At 44.0% G+C, this 22,638-nt stretch overlaps 1 protein-coding gene across 1 annotated transcript in view; it reads left to right on the forward strand.

The window, feature by feature from the left end:
- CACNA1B (calcium channel, voltage-dependent, N type, alpha 1B subunit) overlaps nucleotides 1-22,638 on the forward strand; it is a 330,920-nt gene that overhangs the window by 255,089 nt on the left and 53,193 nt on the right. Inside the window, exons 24-32 of the mRNA XM_014952366.1 lie at nucleotides 36-142; nucleotides 8,576-8,672; nucleotides 10,631-10,791; nucleotides 11,897-12,034; nucleotides 12,914-13,115; nucleotides 14,675-14,839; nucleotides 15,838-15,948; nucleotides 16,114-16,197; nucleotides 20,269-20,274. Coding sequence (XP_014807852.1) covers nucleotides 36-142; nucleotides 8,576-8,672; nucleotides 10,631-10,791; nucleotides 11,897-12,034; nucleotides 12,914-13,115; nucleotides 14,675-14,839; nucleotides 15,838-15,948; nucleotides 16,114-16,197; nucleotides 20,269-20,274 — 1,071 coding nt within the window. The remainder of the gene's footprint in view (nucleotides 1-35; nucleotides 143-8,575; nucleotides 8,673-10,630; nucleotides 10,792-11,896; nucleotides 12,035-12,913; nucleotides 13,116-14,674; nucleotides 14,840-15,837; nucleotides 15,949-16,113; nucleotides 16,198-20,268; nucleotides 20,275-22,638) is intronic.

Raw genomic sequence — 22,638 nt, forward strand, 5'->3', positions numbered from 1 at the left:
TTTTTTTTTTTTTTTTTGATGTGTTTCCTCTGAAGATGATTGACTTGGGGCTGTTACTCCACCCGGGTTCCTACTTCCGTGACCTGTGGAATATCCTGGACTTCATTGTGGTCAGTGGGGCCCTGGTGGCATTTGCCTTCTCGTAAGTACATTTTCCTTAACATCCTCATTTCTAGGAAATACACTGTAGAGGAGGCAGGACCCTGGTATAGAGCTGGTTGAAGCGTAGTGTTTGTGGCTCCATTTCTCAGCAAAATGTTCAGTTTCTGCCTTTTATCATCTCCTAGCTGGGGGGGAATCAAAAAAAAGAACCCTAAATTTGTGTTGTAGAGTGTCTTGAAAATTCTCCCAGCTTTAGGGTGAGTCCATTCACTGCTCATTCAAACATTAAGCCAAGATTTTTGTGACTGTTCAGCCAACTTCTTTTCAAGGACACATTAAAAGAGTTTGTGGCAGTCCAGTCAGGCAATCGTTTTAAAAATTGTTCCTACTATGAAAAAATAGTTAATGAAATCAGCTGATAACTCAGTGAACTCTTCACAAAACATTATTTCTACAGTCACGGATATTTCTGCTTCATATGCCTTTGGTATTTCTCTCTCCTCCTCCTCTCTCATTCAGAGCACTTGCATTTCCAGAGAGTTTTACTTCTAAGGCTAATTGCTCCCTCCCTCAATCTCAGCTCTCTATTTATGACATTGAATAATGTTCCACGCGCTTATTTAATGTCATGAAGGATTCTGAGCAACAGACACAGAGGAACTGCTTTTTGAAAACGAAGATTAGCTTTTAGTTTGAGCATTTTTCTCAGAAGAGACCAGAGGAAGAACAATGCTGGTTCTTCACAATTTGGGGAGCTCAGGGTTGGACGGTGGAAAAAAAATTTCCACTTGTACCTCTGGACCACAGAATAATTGTACTGCAAATGTATTCCTGATAAATTTTCGGAGATGACCTGGAAACAGGCTACAGGACTTGGCCAGATTAATCTTCTGCTAAATTAGCCTTGAGTAATTACAGTGAACATTGAGCAGCCCGTGCCCAAACTCCACTCACCTGTTTGTTGACGTGATGATTAGAGAAGGCGATGAAATTAGCAGTGTTTTACTTGCTAATGAGAAAAAGCATTCACCTTTGTCAAGGAACTGCAGAAGCGTGTCTTGTATATTTGAGACTGACAGTGATTTTTAGGCAGAGAGCCATCGTTGCTGCTCCTCGGATGAAAAATACCCCCGTGTCCCTCACGGCATAAAAAGTTACCGGGACGTTTCTGGCAAGCTTGGCCTGAAATATTTCTCAGGAGTTTTTCATCTTCCGAGGTGTCAAAATTCCTTTCACATCAGGGCTGTGAGACGTATATTTTAGATCTTCTATTCTTCATAGCAGATTCTGGATAAAAAAAACATTGAAGTTAATTTGACCCTGGAGTGGTTCAGCAGAAGGAGATGGGATTGACACTGATGGTGTGATTTTTGAGCCAGTTAAGGGGTGATATTTCTCTTTTTCCCCTTTTTCCAAATAGGTTATATTAAAGATGGAAAAGGGGAAATGCACCTTACACATACACAAATTCTTTAACTCTATACCTCTATTTTTTTGTCAGCTGTGACCAGAGCCTTCCTGTAAATGATTAGATGATCAAGCCATCACTTGCTGTCCTTCAGTGGAGGTGACAGTGGCTATTTTTGGGGGTCTGGGCTTTCTGTGCCCTATCCCACACCAAAGAATTGTTATGACCTTGGAGCAAATCATGCTCTCAGTATAAATTTTTCAAAGGGACACTGCCTTCCTCTTTAAAGACATTGTCATTATTCCTTAGAAATTTGCTTTTCAGAGGAACGGAGTGCCCTCTTGAAACAAGGTTCTCGGCTGCTCTGGTGAATGTCTTGCTTACCTGAAATTTGGCATCCAAAAACTGGGTTGCTTCTTAAGCTTGAGCAGGCATGTGTGTGGCTTAGTTTCCCTGCATATATATTGGCATAACATCATTCAAAACTGGATGTGGTCAGACTGAGTTAAACAAAAACATATGGAAAAACAGTTTAGTGAGTTAACGGAGTTCCTTTGAATTGGAGAGAGGTATAAAAGTAAAATAATATTAATCACAAGTATGAGTTTGCAAAACAATATTACCCAAGTCTGTGGTTCACTGGGAATTTCTCTTTTCCATGAAGAATTCAAACTTTCAAGGCAGACTGGGTGGGAGAAGGGGCGTTTTGTGAGCCCTTCAGAGCAACTCCGTGTGCTGTGAGAACAAACATCAGGGTTTGCCTTTAAAACACCTTCTCTTTGAACATGATTTTCTTTTGGACAAGTTATGGATTAAAATGAGTAATTTTTAATCCCTCTGAGTCTCTTTGTGCTCAGGTTTTCTATTGCTCACATTGGGCCATGAATATCTAACAGCACCTCATCAGCCTCTAAATAAATTACTTTTACATCCCCTGACTGTGCTTCATAATAGCGTGCCCCAAGCTGCTTCTATTTTACATGCTCTTTGAGTAAGTATTGAGCAGGGATTTCCAGAAAGCGAAGGCATAAAACCTGCCTGCCGATTTACTGTCTCCCAGATGAAAGAGAATCAAACCTGCTTCTGAGGCTTGGAAAAAATTTGAATTTCTTCTGTGATTTTTATTATGGCTGCAACCTCTGCTACACGGCCGCGTGTCAGCTGGCAGTGAGAGCACTGACGTCCCATTCAGAGAATATTTTCAGTATCTCTGGTCTGATCTGAGAGCAGGAAATCCAGTTCCTGCTTGTCCAGTTATGAATAGTAACAAGTCCAGCTGAAAATTGGACATATAGTTGTGTCCTCAGCTCAGCTGAGTGGTTTGGTTAAACCAGGTGGACGCACCGAGCCTGCTGAATCTTGATCATTCTCATAATGAGCTTTTTGGAGAATAAACTGAGTAATCTTTGTTGTTTTGTTAGTGAGCTTTTTCTAGCGAACACTGCAGTCCTGTCAGTCACCATCAGTGTCACTGTAAAAATGTACTCGGCGTGGCTGCTTCCAGTTTCTATTTGGGAGAACACACGGCTGCCACGCAGTGGGTGTGATTTAATTCTCCTGTACCTTCTTGCCCTCACTGGTGTCCAGTGATGGTGACGTGAAGCAACTTCTCACTGAAAAACCTAGGAAAAACCACAGCTCCCTGAACCACTTCCATCTGGAATATTGCAACAGCCGATGTTTGTTTGGGCGTGTGAGATGGGATCAGTCATTGCTGCAAGGATCATAAAATCCATCTCAGCCTCTCAAAGCAGCTCTCGCTCTACCTTCTGCCTGTGGCTCTTCAGAAGCTATTCTGTGCTTGACTGTAGTTCAAAAAAATTAATTTTTTAAAAGCAAGGCCCCCGGTGAGATGCTAGAAACATTAGTAATACTGATGATGATGATAACAAAATAGTGTCTTCCATTTAGCAATCCATTTCAAAGAGAAATCCCTTGCTTTTTCTATAGATAAACCTGCCACAAACACACAGACGTGTTTTAGCCTTTAGGGAAACAGCAGTAGAGGAGCTTCAAGCAAGCTAGTAAATTTGTCATTGAAATTTATCAGCCCCAGGTGTAAAATCTATTCATTCAATAGAAATAGCTGATGAATAGCAGCAGAGAGATTGCATTTTTACATTTTCAACACCAGCAAGGTGGCTCAGACGCCCAGAATTTCACGCTACTCTCTGAAAAAAGCAAAAAGAGCATTTGCCAAACAATCAAAGTTGTTCTCCGTGGGGAGGATGAAGGTGTGCTTGCCCTTGTTGGCTGACACACTGCGGGGGGGGGCAGGGGGGGGTTATGCTGTAGAGCCAAGCTGTTGCCTCCTTGTTTGTTTATTTTGATGAACGTGGAGTTGGTGGGTGCGGGACAGGGGATGGGACGATCTGCCAACACGTATCTCTCTGTGCATGGGGAGCACTGTATAGCCTGATGTTTCTGTTTGTCATTGACTCTGCTCTTTCTTTGTCTTCCTCTTGCTGGAATCTCTCTCTAGGAGTTTCATGGGGTAATATGTTATTCCTGTCTCTTGCTGCACTGTTTTGCCTGTCAAACCTGTGTACACACACTTGCCACCGTGGAAACGAACCATGTTACACCCATTGCATTGACTCCTTTGTCCCTTTATTACTCATTATCCAGTGAAACCTATTTTCCCTTAACAGTCCTCATTCATCCTAATTTTCTTCAAGCAGAAAATAGAAGCAGACTGGAAAGCCAAGTAGACCAGAGAGTCTTGACCAGAGAGTCAGAAACTATAATAAGCGGATATTTTTGTACCAAAAAGGTTTGAAGGGACAACTTAGTGGGTACGTCTTTAATGTGTCAGTTGCAATTCATGAAAAATCTTAATAACTAGGTTTAAAGGAGGAGTTTTATTCTCATTCAGAGGATTGCACCTCTAGTGCTGGAAGCTTCGGGACTAATTTTATGCAGTCAGGGCAACGTGACATTGGTGAAAAGTCATCAAAACAGCGTGTTTCGAGAGGTTGGCAGAGACAGTTTGTAAAGGAGGAGGTAACAAAAGTTGCATGTAACCATCCACAAGGTAATGTTGGTTTTGTTGTCAGCGTGGTTCAGCACAGCTTCGCCTTGGGGATGGAGGGGGAGGCAGGGCTGGACACCAGGGATGCAATGAAAAGGAGGCAAAGAAAGGTCTTTGATGCGCTCCAGGAAACTGGGCACTTGGTTTTTTTTCTTCTCTCTAGGAAACCAGATCATTTAGGCCCTGGAAGAGGGTGGCTTTGTGCTTGGGCAGAGTTGTGTGACCTCGTTTACTCTTCGGTGGAGGAATTCACTTTCTGCCTTGGGGATTTCAGGCAATTGCAGAAGGAGGTGGCTCCACCCTACTCTGAATATTTGATGCCACGACTCTAAGAGCCCCACGTTACGTGAAGTCAGAGCTGCTGGCAGGAGCAACAGAAACAAGAAGCTTCCATTTTAAAAAACTATTAATTTTTTAAAGGATCTTTTATTTATTAAAGGAAAAAAAAAAGCCAAGTCAAGCTCTTTTAAAATATTTTTAATGTTTTAAATAAATGAGCAGCAAACTGCCCTAGAAAAAACTGGCCTAATGCAGCCAGAATTGACCTAATGCCGTTTCTTTCTTAGTGGTATTCTTTTTTTTTTAAGTCGTTGGGCTTCTGTTTGCTGTCTGTCTTTATCCTGCTTGCTCTTCTGTAGCTCTTCGGAATTTTGTAGTTGTTATTCTGCAGTCATCTAAGATCTTGTCCTTGCATAGCAATTTTTATTGTGAGAAATATTCTGGTCAAATGTGTGCTTGTGTTTGCCTTTTGACTGAATCTTGGTTCCATCTGGAGCTTTTGTTCTGTGGGACATCTGACTTTGTATGAGTGGTGCAAAACCCAATATTGGCAGAAGGGGCTCTTAAAAACATCAAACCCCACCCTTAAGGTTTTATTTGACAGTAGTTGCAGAAGATCCATTTAATTAAAATGTAATTTGCATCACTCTAGTTCAGAGTACCAGCCTGTTGAGAAAGCTTTCTCCTATAGCAGGGACCTTACTGTGACAAGAAATAGGCATGATTTGTCAGGATTCTCTGTATGACTTAGATCACAAATCCCATTAACATTTAATTGGCTCACTCTCTTTATTTGCTTAGGTGCCTGAAAGGTGGAAAAAAAAATAATAAATCAACCTTTCTTAGTGTCCTTCATTCAGGCAGAAGGAATTTTGTAGGACTGGAGCTGTCTGCCCTTCACCTCCCAGCTCTCGGTGCAGTCATCCATGTGAGGGCAAACCATCTTCTTCTCTCACAGACCCAGGAGGAAGGATTTGTTCTGCCCCACCTATCCAATAGTTCCCAGTAGCTCTGTTTATCCTTCCTAAAATATTAAGTCCACAGAGGTTATTGCTTTGGACTTGGAGCCAGCCCTGAGACCTGAGTGAGTTCCTTCAGAGCCGAGAAGTGTTTCTGTTCTCATCTGGAACTTCCCTTCCAGGAGCACTTATTAATACAGTTGTTATTTAGTGCAAATTCACGGCAACAGAGGAAATAGGTGTTTAGGTCTCTTGGAATCAGGAGCACTGAAAGAAGCTCATGGAAATATTCTGTGGTTCTGCTTGAACCCGGGTGAGGACCACTGAGGTTTATTAGTTTGGTTGGTACCTGCTGGTGGCTGCGCAGCTAGGCTGGGTGGGTGTGTGAATCTGTAAACCAGAATTGTGGCCACAAATGATTAAGAACTGGATATAGTTGTGGGCCAAGGTATCCTGCCTCTTTTTTTTTCTCCTCCTGCCCCAACCACATGTCCCTTAACGATCTCACATTTACTCTTCCCTCAGCTCCTACCTCTGCACCCTCTCTGCCCTGGCTTCCCCATCTAGTTAGACCCCAAATGAACGGGCAACATGGAGCAACCCAAGTGACTTGTTTGGCCTCCCTGAGGGGAAAGGATGGAGGGAGCATCAGGGACAGCCAAGGTGATGAGCATGTGCTGGGTGACCAGGCTGGCTGGCCAAGCCAGGTAGTATCTCCTTCGCAATAAACTATTTCCCCTCCTACTTCCCTCCTGTCACTGACTGTCCTTCTCGAGAGGCCAAACCAAGTGTTTTGTGGCCAGGGCATTGCTAAGGATCAGACAAAGCTGCCTGGGGAATGGGTGAGCTCCAGTTTGGTTGGCTCAGTTGGAGCCTACGGTGACAAGGAGATGGCTTCAGTGACCATGGCAGGATCGGTGCTTGCTAGGAGCTTGTGATTTGAAAGCAAGTGTGCAAAGCCAAATGTGGGTCAGATCTTCAGTTACGCTAAAACCTGAAGAGAAAGCCAGTAAAAGCTGTGTTGGCAGCGTCTGCTTCATCTCCACCAGATTAAAGGGTCTCTATTGAGAAAGAGAAATTATTTCTTTTAAATATGTAATAGTTATATTGTGGCATTAAATCAGTCCTGTAGCTACGTGAGTATTAGCTGGATTTACAGCTGTGCCAGCAGTCAAGATCCATCTGCAGCTGATAAAAACGGCCCCAAAGCAGCCCTGAAAGATGAGATACAGAGAGGGCAGGTTTAATCTCCATCCTCTTCCCCCTCTCCTCCATCTCTATTAAATCATGTGCAATGGCAGCTTGTGCTCAATGTGGAAGTTATTGGGATACAACCCACGGCCCTCCAAAAATTCCTCGTGTCTCACTGCTTATTGCATTTCAACTGCAGGGACTGGGAATTGGAGAAAGAGGCTGGGGATGAGACAGGAATGTGAGTTTCTACATTGTGGGTTCCAGTCTGGTGTCAGTATGGGGTAGTACAGTATTAGCATTGTGTTTATTGGTCTTTTAGAAGTGGATAGATTGCAAAAAGACACCTTCCAGGACTGAGCAAGGCCAGACAGCCACGAAACTGGGTGATTTTCCTCCACTCTTGGTGCTTGTCCCTCAGCATAGAGCCAGAAGTGGGGAGGGAGCTGTGCAGTCCCCTCCCTGCATGTACCTCCTGTTGGTCTCTGGGGTTATTTGTGTCTCTCTTGCTTTCCTGTCAGAGAAGAGAAATGTTTAGCCAACTGGAAGAGCATAGAGTAGGTATCTCAGCATCTGTTCCACATGTTATTCATTCACACCCGTGTTACCTCAATACAGTCTCAGACCCAAGCCTGTAGTCATGAACAAAACTCTGTTAAAGATTTTCATCCCATTTTTCACTTCATATGAAATGAAGGGGAATGTCATTGTTTTGCTGCTGGGTTTGGAGGAAGATGTAACTGTGTCTTTTTTAAATTTGTTTCGGAAGTGCACGTGGAAAGGAACTCTGTCCTTCCCCTAAAAACCTCTTAGTGGTAACAAGAGGAACAGTCTCAAGTCTTGCACTCAGTTTTAACGAAAAGTAAAACCAAAATGTGACTTGCAGCACCTGCATGCGTAAGTGGGAAGATGCCCTAGCACTGTTCCAGGCATGTAATATGCCGTCATATTACATGTTCCTGCATGGGTTTGGTAGCATGTCTTCCAAGAGAGACTCGAGGATGAGGGTACAGGCATGGAGCAGCTCTGGTCCCCAGAAGAGCTCAGTCCCTCACCATGAAGGTTCCAGTTCTCTCTGGTCACTGCTTGTCTAGACACGACGTCCCCACCAGAGTAGTGAAAGATGCACAGAGAGAAGCATCCTCCTGTCTCACCCAGGTGCCTGAGAGGGAGGAGAGCCAGGTGTGACTTTCTCACTTCTCCTGCCTGGGGCTGGGCTGGATGTACCGAGCCTCCTCTCCTGGTGGCTGCTGCCCTGGCTTTGACTGTTTCCTGGGTGGGGAGTTGGGGTAGAATGTCACCAGTTCCTGGGTGATGCTTGGTGAGAAACTGGGAAGAGAGCGAGGGCTGGAGAGCATGTGTGGCTGAAAGTTACAAGGACCATGTCCTGCCTGCAGTCTTCCTCCTGTGTGGTGATTAACACGTCTCAAGTTGGGTCTTCATCTGCATCTGCACTGGTACCATCTGCATCCATGGTGAGGATGGCACCCAAACCCAAACCAATTCCACAGCCAAAACCACACTGGGGACCTACAGATATTCTAGTTAGTGACCTGGGGACCAAACTATTCCCTCTGTTGTTCTTGTGCCTTTTATGCCTTGCAGAGGAACCAAAGGCAAGGACATCAACACAATCAAGTCACTGCGAGTTCTGCGGGTCCTAAGACCACTGAAGACCATTAAACGGCTACCAAAACTAAAGGTTAGAGAATAACCGCCGATCTTTCCTTCTCTGATCAGCTGTGTGGAAGCTGATGGACTAAACTTAGTCCAAGTTATTTCTGTTCCTTTCATTTTCTTGCAATTAATCTCTTTGCCAGATTTATAAAAATAGCTGTGCAGATGTTTAGCAAATGTCAAACACTTGTTTCTTTTGCAAACATTGTGTGCAATGTTATGAATGATTGTGAATCCACATTAAAATCAAACTTCTAAAAAAAGAAATGAAAAAAATGCAAATAAATTAAATTACTGTTCATAAATGTGATGCTCTTAGAAATGCTATAGGAGAAAATAGGTTTTGGAGTGTTTAATTTTCCCTGGAGAACTTAACATGAATATTGCAAGATTTTCCACGGTCTGTCTAAAGAGAAATGTCATTGCAGTATGAGGACTTCTAATCTGTTCATCTTTTCTATTAAAGAATATATAGAGCAGGGTTTTATAGCAGTACCCTTTCATCTCTAGAATACTAAGTTACAAAGTAAAATGAATGTAATGGCCTACGGTGACTTATTCAACACCATTTCATGAAAGCTTTGAGATAGAGCCAGCCCCTGGAAGCAGAGAATGGAAGGACTTATGAAATTTAATAATTTCTGAGTTTTGGGAATTCTTGAATACCTATTGTAGAAGGTCTTCATGTGGCATCACTGCTTTGCAGGCTCTTTTCTGTGAGAGATGGAGGAAAAAGCAATAGGTACATTTTGCAATGGTGAAACTATGTCTGATAATTCCTGTTCTCACACAGTGGCATGTAAAAATGAGGGTCAGTTGTTATATAGATTTCCTTTTGTCCTTACCCACAATTCACGCTCAAATAATTTTGATTTTATGCATTTTTATGCATACTAAATTTGCCTCAAAAGATAAGGAAGAATAATGTTGAACAATGTAGGAAATGGTCTTTATTTGTCTAGAAATTCAAAATATACAGCTCTTAGGTCATAAAACAGTCAACAGAATCTCAGTCCTACAGCAGGACGCTTTTTATTGAATATCTGCCTTATTTTCAAGCCATTTTACAGAATAATTTCACCACTTCTAAAGAAGTGTTCAGAAATCTTTCCGTGAAGCAGAAGTCGTATTCATCTGGTTTGTCTTCAAAATTCTTTCAATTTTTTTTTTTTTTCCTGGATGTGGTCTTGTGTGTGACAATCAGCAAGATTAATGGGGTGATTAGAGATATTTTCAGTGTTTTAATTCAGGATTTCTGGGTTGCATCAGGAGTGTAATTTTGTGAATTATTCACTTCCATTCAGAGAAAAAGGAACAGTATTGTACAAACCCCGCGCTTGGGCAGTGACTACTCAATTTCTATTATTATGACAAACTTCTCAGACTAAAATTAAACTGCAAATTACTTGTAACAATGAATCAGTGACTAATAGTCAAATAATAAGTGTATTTGAGAAGTTCTTTGCAGAGACTTCAGAAGTGACATATGCTGGCTAGTTTAGTCACACTTAGTTTTGATAGACAGTTCATTAGAAAAATATTATTCGAAGCATTTAGTTGATTGGTATCTGGTGCATTTTCCTTATTATTCAAACAGTTCAAGTAATGGTCAATGAATAACATGTTTGACGAGTTTTTACCTATCCACTGGGAATAAATTAAACATAAGGATGTTTTTCATGTCATAATTAGCCATGGAAGTATTTGTTTAGGACTAATATTTATCTCGCTGAGCTGTGATTGTCTTTATAAATTTTATGGGCCAAACTCACCAAGAAAGCAGGAGATGTTGGAAACTGGTGTTATTTCTCACAGCTGGAGCACGACTCTTGGTCAAATCCTTGGTGTGCAAGTCCATGAAGCCACCTATGGGTTGTAGGTTGGGTAATTACTCCCGAGTTTAGTTAGATGTTAGATGCCAAGGTGTTAGATGCATTTTTTCTTTCCTTTCATTCCCTTAACCTTGTTCTCCTCCATCCCCAGGCTGTCTTTGACTGCGTGGTGAATTCCCTGAAGAACGTCCTCAATATCCTCATAGTTTACATGCTCTTCATGTTCATTTTTGCCGTCATCGCTGTGCAGCTCTTCAAAGGCAGGTTCTTCTACTGCACTGATGAGTCGAAGGAGCTGGAAAAGGACTGCAGGTACGGTAGGGGGCAGGGGCTGGGGGGGGACCTTGCCTTTCCTCTGGCAGCAGCAGCTCCCTTGACTGTCCCAAAGCTCCATCAGATGGGTATCGGCTGAGCTTGATGAGTCTCCTGTAAGAGAAATTACCCTAGAGGTGAATTTTCCCTTTTGTTGTTTCAATAGCAGCATCATTCCTTGCTCTGATTTAGCAAACCCTTACCCAAATGTTCAACGCCACGGGGGAGCAGGCTCCTTTGCCCAGGGAGGGCTGGGTGTGATTTTAAGGTAACAGGTTTTTGAAAGGATGGCATGACTCCTTTTTCTACCTGCTGCCTTGATTCCTAGGGCTCATATGAATAAGAAAAACATAATGAATAATTAATCGGAATTGAGTTGGTAGGAAGTTAAGGAGCTCCTAATTAGCTAGAAAAGGGGTCAGTATCTGAATATCTTAAAAGCCCTGTCATGCTTTGTCCTTTGTGACAGGCTATCAAGGTGCTTTACTCACCACAGCGTTCATCTTCCTCACTCACCTAGTTTCCTGGAACCCAAACCACCTCCTCAGCACCGTCCAGCTCTGCCCACGTTACCCCACTCCTGCTGGGACCATGTGCCTGCAGCAGCCACAGAGGTGTCGCTGTAGTTCTTCCTTGCAATAAAGCAGATATATTACCAGAAGAAATGTTAAATTCTAGAAGAATGTAGGTTGGAGGAGAACTCTTCAGATGCCGGGTCCCTCAGCCCCTCAAAGCAGGACCCAGTTAAATCCAACTCTGAGGTGGGAGCCAAAGACTCCTCCCCACCAAGCAGTGTGGTTTTCTGTGGGGTCAGATAATTTTGGGGGCAGCATGCTGTTAATTGCCAGCTTTGCCTAATGAATGAATGTCCTGACTACAATTTCTTTCTTTTCTAGACCTTAGGTCTGGTTCCTGTATCTCAAAATGTCTCCAAAAAACTGCCTTCTTTGACAAATCTGGGGCCTCTCTCTTTATTTGTTTTTAATACATAGCACAGTCAGAGTCTGCTACTGAGGCTTTTCGATGCTCCTCAGTGAGTCATACGAAATGGCTGATTTGGTTTAATTCTCTCATCTGGTCTGAAACTCTTTTTTTTTCTCCCCAGGGGTCAGTACCTCGATTATGAAAAAAATGAAGTGGAGGCGCAGCCCAGGGAATGGAAAAAATACGAGTTCCACTACGACAACGTGCTCTGGGCTCTGCTCACGCTCTTCACCGTCTCCACGGGTGAAGGGTGGCCAACGTGAGTACCCGGGACTGGCAGGGTCAGTGATCATCGTGGAGGTAATGGCAGCTTTCCACAGCTCTGAGGGACATCTAAACGGCAGGTGACCTGTGAAATAAGAGTAGTCTTTTATCAGCTAAGCTTTCTCTTTCCCGTGTGTGATTATTGGGTGAATCAGCAGGCAGGGCTCTGCATTTTTCTCAACATTCTTCTGCGCTTGCACAGATGCTCGGGCAGTTTTCAGTACTTAATAGCTTAAAAGCTACAGTCTTTTGGACTTGCCCGCCTTTCTCGGGTGTAAAATTGATAATGGGAATGTAAGAAAATGAAGGGAAAAAGTATTGTGACCTACGCTCAAAGTATGCTGGGTATGACAGTCCCAAAATTGTATTTACTGTTCAGCTTATGACTTTATTTTGGCACACTTTTCTGCTGGGACACGTGGAGTACAATTCACGGTCGGGGGTCCTCCACATTCAGCTATTTCATAAAATAAAGAAGAAAACATACAGCATTAGTCTCCCTTCTCCAGTCCCTCACTGTCTTCCCCTACTTGGAGATCATCACCACCTTTCTTTTCCCACCCTTGCTTTCACCCCTGTTGACCAGAGAAGAGAAGCCAGATCTAACTGTATCCTCTCCTCTTGGCCAGGGGGATAAGTGGATCTGTACTAGCAAATCTCCACCGTTCTGCAGAATGGTGAAAACACCGAGGTTTTCCCTAAAAATATCCTCAAGGAAAACTTCTTCCCAACCGTAGAGGTGGGAACGAGTTTGACCTGAGCATATGTGGAAAACCCTTTGCCTGAGTGAAGGCCGGTGAGTGACTGTCAGGGTGTCATTGGTGCTTCACGTGGATCCTGTTGACTTTTCTTCTCTCTTTGCGCTTGATTGCAGTGTGCTGAAGCACTCGGTGGATGCCACCTACGAGGAACAGGGTCCCAGCCCTGGCTACCGAATGGAAATGTCTATCTTTTACGTGGTGTATTTTGTTGTCTTCCCTTTTTTCTTTGTGAACATCTTTGTGGCGTTAATCATCATCACCTTCCAAGAGCAAGGAGATAAAGTGATGTCAGAGTGCAGCCTCGAGAAAAACGAGGTACCCGCGTCTTCTCAATCTGGAGTTTGCACCTGGGGGCTCAGAGCACCTTGGGACTGGTGGAAACCCACTCCTCGTCCCTCCTGTGCCGTGGGGGGCTCTAGAGCAGTCGCTACCTGAGGGTCTGTAGTGTAGAGACCAAAGAAATTACAGACTTTTCCAGGTTTTGCATAAAAACAAAGCCATGGAGAGCCCATGAATGCTGCACGTTAGTGAGCACTGTCACACGTCCCCATGGACCACAGCTCTGCTTCCAAGTGAATTTTGACTTGCATGTTAGCTCAGGCATGGAGGTGGGAAAGGAGACAGAAATCTTTGGCCTTTTAGAGGCCACTCAAAAATCAAACTAAGCTGAAATTGCCACAGCTCCCCAAAGGAGCACTCCTCTCACCAGCTTGCTTTTGTTGCCCTGCTGAGGCGATGTCCTCCTAATGGCAGATGAAAGTAGACACCTTGGGAAGAGCATAAGACCAGGGCAAGCACATATGAGGCTTTTCTTTAATGCTTTAGCAAATACCACCATTTTCAGCTCAGGAACCTTCTGAGTTGGACATGTTTTTAGTTTAGTTAGAGACATCTGCATATCTTTCTTCCATGAGTGTATCCAGTTTCCTCCTGAACCCATGCAGATTTTTAGCATCCACAACATCCTTCATCTGGGGTCCCACAGCCTCAGTGACCTGTTGTGAGAAGGACCATCTCTTTTCATTTATTTTGAAACTGGAACATGATTTTTGATGAAAAGAGATGAGTTTGCAATCAATTATTAATTAGTGCATTGTTTGTCTATACGAACAGAAAGTCCAAAATAAAGCAGACTGTTTAGAGATGCATTAACCACATTTCAACTGAGCAGAAAATATTTTTGCACTGGTTTAAGACCTTGAATTCTTACCTAAATCCAAGATAAGAAAATGCTCCAGAATCAGAACTTCTTGTGGGTAGAAATAAATTTTTAATGCAGTGTTATAATAATGTGAACAGAAATAGCCAGCTAAGAGGGTCTTTGAGAGTTCACCAAGTAATATTTGTTGGATAATTTATTGATGGAGTTCAGTTCAGGTTTTATGAAATGTTTTTAGCCGGAGAGGTTTTGCTGGGTGTGAGAACATACCTGGGTTTCACAATACTTTTTTTTTAAAACCACAGATAAGTTCTTTACCAATCCTCCAGTTTCTACAATTACAAACCAGGAGGAAATGGCAGTGTTTTCTGGAGTGAGCCTGGGGATTTATAACTCCCTTCCCCAAGCGGGAAGGGATCAGGAACTACCGGGAGCGGGGCTGGGATGGAAGGTTGTGTCCTAGGATTACAGGGCTCTGTAGGAGTGTTGTGGGGTCTAATACTTCAACAAGTGTCCAAAATTGATTATAATTTAGGGATCCTGTGCTGCATTTCACAGGGGTAGTCAGTACCCGCATTGTGTGTGAGAAACACTTAGAAATACCGACCTCCATGAAATGCTCTGCTCGCTCTCCCAACAATATCCTGAGTGATAAGGACTGCCAGCCTTTTCTTTTTTGTGTGTGTATTCTTTTCATCCCGTTTTTGTTTTGTAGAGGGCCTGCATAGACTTCGCCATAAGTGCCAAGCCACTCACCCGCTACATGCCTCAGAACAAGCAATCTTTTCAGTACAAGATGTGGAAATTTGTGGTGTCCCCTCCCTTTGAGTATTTTATCATGGTCATGATTGCACTCAATACCATTGTCCTAATGATGAAGGTTAGTGGGCTATTACTGAATCATCTTTTGGGGCAATTTTGGGTTAGTGAATGCAGTGTTTGGTCTGTGCTCTCAACCTGAGAGCTGGGGGGGGGTCAGCAGGAGCAATCACCGCTTCTCATCTGCCTGACGTTGGGTTTAGAGGCCTTGTGGGATTCTTTCGGTCCCCAAAGGGAGGTGGTTTAGTTGTGATGAGATGCTGCGAGCAGGATTCCTCTGGACAGCACTGGTTTGGTGTGTGGCCAGTGGGATGGGAACAGGGCTCTGCAGGTCTGGAGCTCCCGGCCTTCCCTGGGGTTCCTGCTGCAGAGCCAGGGTCACTTCTTGGGAATGCTTGACATGATAGAACCATAGACTGGTTCGTGTTGGAAGGGACCTTAAAGATTATCTAGTTCCAAGCCCCTACCCTGGGCAGGGACACCTCCAACTAAACCAGGTTGCTCCAAGCCCCGTCCAACCTGGCCTTGAACCCCTCCAGGGATGGGGCAGCCACAGCTTCTCTGGGTGAGAGATCCCAGACCATCCACCATCCCAGGGAAATTACTCAAATTTGCAGCAGTGCCAAGCTTCTGGGAGGTGATCCATGGTGCCCAAGAGGAAGAGCTGCAGGTGGCTGGATATCATGGATGATCTCCCCTCCTACTCCTTGCCTAGCTTGGAGTATCTTCACAGCCAAGGGGTTACCATATTCTTAGGGTCTGCTGGAATGAAACACAGTTCTGCCCTTGTCCTCTGGGTTTGAGAATGCCCTCCTGGTCTATGCTCTGCTTCCAGAGAGATGTACACCAGCAATAGTCTCCCCATTAAGATAGCGTGTAGACAATGGTGTGCTTCTGGTGTGGTGTGAATAACCAGAGTGTAACCCCAAGTCTTGCTTAAAGTGAGCACAAAATCTGGCACTAAAATGAGCAAGAGTCTTGCTGTCAGGCAAGTCAGCTGGGAAGGTTTGATTGTGTGAGTGATCTTCCAGTAACAGCCTTTCTTCCATCCTGGTTTAGTTCTATGATGCTCCAGAAGCATACGAAGAAATGTTGAAATGCCTGAATATTGTGTTTACATCCATGTTTTCAATGGAGTGTGTGCTGAAGATCATTGCCTTTGGTGTGCTGGTATGTGCCTTCCTCCTTTATTTTCAACTGTTTCCTCCCTACCTGAAATGTTTGTATTTCATGCTGCGCTTTTAAAAACAAACAAACCAAAAAAAAAAGCCCGTGTTGCCAAAAAAAAAAAATAACCTTGGATCCCTCTATCCCCCTTGTGTTTTCATTTGGCAGAATTATTTCCGAGATGCCTGGAACGTCTTCGATTTTGTAACAGTGTTGGGAAGTATTACTGATATTTTAGTAACAGAGATTGCGGTAAGTACAGTTTGCTCAACTTGCTTCACTTACCAACCAAGCTGTAACCTGTCAAGACTTTGCACCTTCTCCCTACCAGCCTTATTCCCTCGAGCTGCCCCTGGGACTCGTGGTGTGATAAATGATGTCCTTGGGTGACCTGGTCCCATGGGCTCTGCTCTTTCCATGGAGATGAGCACAGCTGCCTGCCCTGATGGCTGTCATGCAGAAAGCTGTGATGAGAAGGACAGTGCTGGTGCCTCTGCCAGGAAACCATCTCTCTCTCTCTCTTTCTCCTTCAGCAAACAACTCTAACCCCAACCCGGTTTTGCCTATTAATGGAAAAATCCTGTCGAATTTAATAGAGGGGAAAAGATCGAAAATTTTCTGGGTGAAGCGCGGTGTTTTATAGCGTGAGGTGCTTTGCAGGGCACACACACACACACACACACACACGTCTGTCCCTTGGGGCTCCTGCCTTGGTGACGGGGCGATAAGAGGAGTGAGAAGGGGGGAGCTGATGGGAGCGTAGAAACAGCCAGAAACTCCTCATTCTGCACAGTCTGGATTGGGGGAAGGTGGTGCCTTTCTGTGACGTGCACAACAGCTTTGCAGGGCAATTATTAAAACAAACAATCTGCTTTCCAATGACTGCTCCCTCCCTGCTAACGAGTCCTTTAGATGACAAGAAGCGTACAAGCTTGCCATTAAATTCTAGAGGATTTTTCCATAAGGGCAGCAAATGACTGACTCAAGCCTTGACAGCCTGATATTATCCAATTTACAAATTGCTCCTCTCCCTGTGCATATTTTCACTGATGATGCTGTATCTGTATGTGATGAATTTGAACTTTACCATAATTCGTTTTGTTTTTTTTCTCAGTCCCTGGGATTTGCTTATAGATCTGTTTTGTGTGTGCTAAGAACTGTGCTCCCCAGGCTTCTTTACAGGACATGCAGCTGGTGGTGAAGACCATATTACTGTTTCTAACAAAAGACATTATTGCCTAACCTCCTTGGTACAAAAAAAAACCCACAACCCCCCAAAAGTTTTACTCCCCACGCGAATGGTGTTCATTTAACAGTTGGTGAATCTCGTAGAGTTTGAATTACCTTCTGTTTTCACTGGATGGCTTCCAGCCAGGGTCACTCGGATCAAAGCCACTTTATGGTGGTCTGACTGCCACTTTTCTGAGCACTTGGGAGTGCTTTAGTCCCAAACTCAGGCACCCAAAACGTTGCCTTGGTTGGAAAATTCATGAAAACCTTTGCAAGTCAGCCCCAAACAGAGACTGACTCTTCTCTTCCACCCCTCCTTTGGCCACTTTTCCTGGGAGGAAGCAGCACGTGGCGAGGGAGACTGTGGTCTCTCTGATACCAGTATCTTCTCCTTCAGGAAGGTGTCTCCTTCGCAACACCAAGCCCTCATGCCTTTTATTAAAGGCATCACCCTTCTGCTCTGCAGCAATTTCTCTCATTTTCAGAATCAATTTGGGGATGCCTTCGAAGAGTAGAATGAATTACCTCTAAAAACAGTCAGTAAACTCCAATGGGGTTAAGCTCCACAGCACTTATACACCTTTTCCTTATCCTCCCAGGTGGTAATGGAGAGGCTTTTGGTTTATGAGTAATTAGAATCCATTAAGTCAAATCTGAGAGAGGACTTTCAGAAGTTCAGCAGCTTCCCCTGGCAGCGTGTCCAACACAAAGCTCCTCACAAACTTGTCTTTAATATAAAAGCAGCGTGTCCCCCAGTGCCACTCCAGCCCCTGACTCAGTCCATTGACCTATTTGATCTCTGTTCTCTCTAAATCTTCCCCTTCTGCAGCATTTCTGTATAGACATCATGTCTCCCTTCCACATAGAGACAGCCCAGAGGTTTCCCCCCCCACCTTCTTGCTAGGCTTGTTTTTCAAAACTCCTTTCGTAGAGCTCCTCTCACATCTCTCTCCAGCCCGTGCCCACCAGCATCATCACACTCATCCCCAAGAATGGCTCCTGCAGCCACCAGTGTAAGTGTCCCTAAGCCACACACATCCATCTCTCGGCTGCAGATGGGCTGAGAGAGTTCAAAGCCATCGTTTACCAGCTTGGTAAAGAGGCATTAGGAGCTTAGTTTACTTAAAGGTGATGTTGATGCACAAATCTCAGAGTTGCTGTTTAATTGCACCAGTGGGAGTTCACAATGGTGCCCCAAAGATTAAATTTATAACAGAACTGTTAATGGCAGCAAATAATGGCAGCTTTTGGAATGTCTTTCATTTGCTTCATCCAGTGGCACGTGGTGGAGATAGCCCTGTACCAGGACCTCTACTGCCACCCCAAACCTTCCTCTCCCTCCAGTCCTGGGGACAGGCTGTGGTCCCTAAGGGGGAAAACCAGCAGAAGGATCCAGTGCTCTGCTCCAGGCCTGTTTTGTTGGCTCCGTGACAGGTTGCAACGTGTGTTGTTCTGACCCACAGTGCATAAAGGGAACCCAAAGTGTCCCAGGGCTGCCTGGGAAATGCCAGTGCTGTTTTGCTGCCCAAAAAGTGGCACAGTGCATGTGTAACCTGGCAGAGTTACACTCTGAACCATCTTTGTGATATAGAACCTGCTGTTTTGTTCAACTGGAGTTGCACCTAAGTCACTTTAAACTTGTAGAATTTATAACTAATTAAAAAAATAACAGAAAAGGGCTGAAAACCCTGATGCAGTGCTAGTGAGCACACAAAGAGCAGGGAGCAAGAGGAGGACCTCACTCATAGAGCACAGATCAGGTTTTACAGCCTTGAGTCTTTGATCCCGCTGCCTCTGCCCCACCATTTCCCACCCTTTACTTCTCCAGGCAGGGGAGAGCAGTAGCTAAAGACTTGGGAAGAACATCTGCTCTGCACTAATTGCCATGGGTAGTGCTTAACCCCATTTCACCACCGCACCCCGTTACAGAGCTGAGCATGACCCAAGAGAAGAGCAGGTCTTTACTCATCAACGTGTCCACAACAGAGGATATTCTCTTCTCCATTGCCTTCCTCAGCTCCAGGTTCTCCTCGTCTGATGGGCCACTGTGGGGATGGTTGGGTGGCAGCCCCCCTTAGTCCTTCCCTGTTGTTACCCATTTGCCCAAGAGGGTTCCTTGGACTGAGAAGCCCAGGTGGCACCCCCAACCTCAACTCAACTCTCAGTCTCCATCTGTCCCCATAACCACCACCCATGAAGCCTCTGGCTTCTTGCGGAGAGGGAATGTTTTATGGGCTTTGAGATCAGGTTCACAAATAGTTGCAGGAGCACTGCTTTTCTCCATGGTCTGTTTTCCAGCTATAAGTATTCTCCAAGGTAAATAAAGCTGCTCACCCGGGCGGTCTCGTGTCAAGAGGCCAGGCTTCCACCAGCCTTGCTGCATCGATACTTTTAACCCACTGAAAAGTAAAGATAAAAGGAAAAGAAATGTGTTGATTAATTGCTTTATTTTAATTTTGTAGTCATGTCATATGTAATTTACTTTGTGAATGCAGTGGAATATACATATTTTTTTATTTCCTTAGGCAAAAACATGTATGTCAGTTTTTTTACCCTCCCAGTAATGGGAGTAAAATAGTACAACAGGCGGCATTGAGGAGAAGGTGTCCTTGGGGACACAACTGGCCTCAGGAGGCTCAATGGGTGTTTAGCAAACTGACATCTATTTCTATGCCTGGAAATATAAAAAACATACTGAGAAGTGTTTGTGAATTGTCTCCCAATTTGCATTACAAAATGAAATGCAAATAACTACTGCACTGTCTGTGTTACCTTTAGGATCTCAGAATCTGTTTTGGTTTGAAGCATTTTTTATTTATATAACTATCATGAAATAACACCCCCAAAAGCCCAACAGTTTTTTTCCAGTGAAATTTTCAGAGTTTCCTTTTTTGCTTGTCCTGATTACTCATTTTCTCTTTTGTTTCCTGTTTTGTTCTTTATTTTCCTTATCTACCTGCTGAATCACGCCATCCAATCAACATACAATGCGAAAACCATGTCTCCGTCTGTATGTTGTGCACCTGCTGCTCAAAAAAAAATAAATTTGTAAATAATCTTGCAAATATCCATCCATGAAAACATCACATATAGGACACGGTTGGTTTCATTGAATTTAAACAATTATTTAAATTCTCTGCTTTTATTTTCTCTCGTTTTTCTTTAATTTAATTCGTTTTGATGAGATTTCCGATTGCACTGGTGAAAAAGCCTCACTGCAGCGTGCCTCAAAACTGGCTTCTATCCTGCATCTTCTTCCCCTTGGCTAATTGGTGACGTGAGGCAAATGCAGTTACCAATAGCCCCTTCTCCGCTGTTTGTTACACCTGACAATGATAAAGGGGAGACTGCCACTTGCTTTATTTTGGTGGAAAATTGGATGAGAATAGGAGGGGAAGGATGCTTCTGGATGACCTGGAGTAGAGAAGATTGGCTGGCTGGGAAACCCTTCCTTTTATAAGTGGTGGTACCAAATTTTGGGTCTCAAAAATCAGTTTTGTTTTCTTTTATGAGGAGATGTTTTGAGCTTTCTGCAAAGGGAAGCAGTACGTTTAAGAGGAGTGCCTTACAGGTATTTTAAGCCTGTGGTTTATGTTGTATTGTAAGGCCAAAAAAAAAATAATTATTGAATTTATTACAGACTTGCTTCCCTCAAATCAAAAGAGAAGTCCCAGGAAAGAGTGATTTTTATTCAACTCTTTGTGAAACCAGCAAAGAGCAGTTTGCCAGCTCAGTGGACATGGAGTCCCTGGATGTGAAAGCAAACATCTCAAGTAAAATTCATAAGCCTTGTTGTGAACAGGGCTGAAAAGTACTGGGAACCAGATCCCACTGGGAATTTAGTGCCTGATTCCAAAGATGCCTTTGGAAATATTGGCCTCTGTCTTTGAAAGCCATAAATTGGGCAAAAGAGATTAATAAGGTAAAATTTGATCTGGAAAATACAATTAAAAAAAATATATATATTCTTTCATTCTTAAGTATCCTGGCTGTGGTTAATCACGCAAACGAGACCATAAATTTATCAGTGATTCTTAGAGATCTGTGTTAACACCTGGGCTTTCTGTTGCACAGTTGCTGTTAAGAAACTAATCAGAGTGAATCTTCCCAACCACCTGAAAATAAGCTCCAAGCTTCATGGAGGATCACAGGAGGGAATTTTGTGCTGGGAAACAGCAAAGAAGAAAATGACAATGTATAAGTTAAAAGTCTGGTTAGTGCAATCTGAGAGGGGGATCCTCTGCATGTGCTGTGGTGGCTAGAAGCCTTACGGGTGTGTGGGAGCTCTGAGGACATCTTTGGACAATTCACCTGTGGTCCAGGCAGCAGAGACAAGTGCTCTGGCATCAGCTGTGCACCTGAAAATACACTCGAAAAATCAGTGTATCTCCTTTTGGCCTCGTACAGTCTGTATTGCAGGTTAAAGATTTAAATTCTCATCCCGCAGTTTGTTAGGATTGCAGTCTCTATGGTCATATCGACTGGTCCAGGCTCCTTCCATCACTCGACATCCAAGTTAGATCTTCGGAGCACCAAGTTGCCCCCTGGAGCTGCCTTTCTCCTCCTGCTGCAGATGATGGAAACCTCCAGTGACTCCAGCAGAAGCACCAAAGCTGAAAAGTAGTAGGGAACAAGGAGAGATCTGAGCATCACACACCTATAAAACCCTTTTCCAGTGTTCCTGGCTCAGGATGAAAGGACACGATATGATATGTCTGTAATGGCAGAGTTCCCAAGAAGCAGAAGAGTGTGGCAAAAGTCTACAACCTCTTAAAATCAGCAAGGGCTTTCCCCAAGCTTCAAAGGAAGCCAAGACACCATGCAAGGCTCAGTAGCTCTTCTTCAGTACTGCCAATGCCACGGACATTTCAATGGGAACACAATGATTTCCTCTATGGTAGTTCTTCAGCAGAACAGGTTAATTCTTGTTGATGCCAGATGAAGAGAACCTCGTCTGCCAAAGTTCAGCCAAAGCTTCCTGAGTGATCCCATTCTTGGCTTGGTTGGGTTCCTCTTCCCACAGAAATTTGCACCTTTGGGTGAACCCAGTTTGAGGACAGAAATTTGAAATTTCAATTTTGAGGGGGATTGTTGTGTTCTGCCACTGGGCTGCTGGAAAAAGCAGGGATGAGCGGCCCAACTTCTGCTGAGTTTATTGCTTTGTGGCAGCGTAACGTAGCCCCTTTCCCAAAATCCTGCAGAGCACGTCTAGCCATGACATAAAAACCTCATCTTCCCATTGCAGGCTTAAAAACCCAAAGCACTAAAGCTACCAAGCTGGTGGAGCTCATTCTGTGGACAGTGGGCACACCTCCTGTTTTGGGGAGGAAACCACTCTGCTGCTGAAGATGTTGGAGGAACAGATGTGGGCAATGGCCATATGCCCTATTCTTCATGGCTTTTCTGCTTTTCAGTGTGGAAAACACCCTCAGAAAGGGTAAAAAAGGATAAAAAAATCCCTGT

Source organism: Calidris pugnax, unplaced genomic scaffold (assembly GCF_001431845.1).
Source record: "Calidris pugnax isolate Ruff unplaced genomic scaffold, ASM143184v1 scaffold135, whole genome shotgun sequence".
Lineage (NCBI taxonomy): Eukaryota > Metazoa > Chordata > Aves > Charadriiformes > Scolopacidae > Calidris > Calidris pugnax.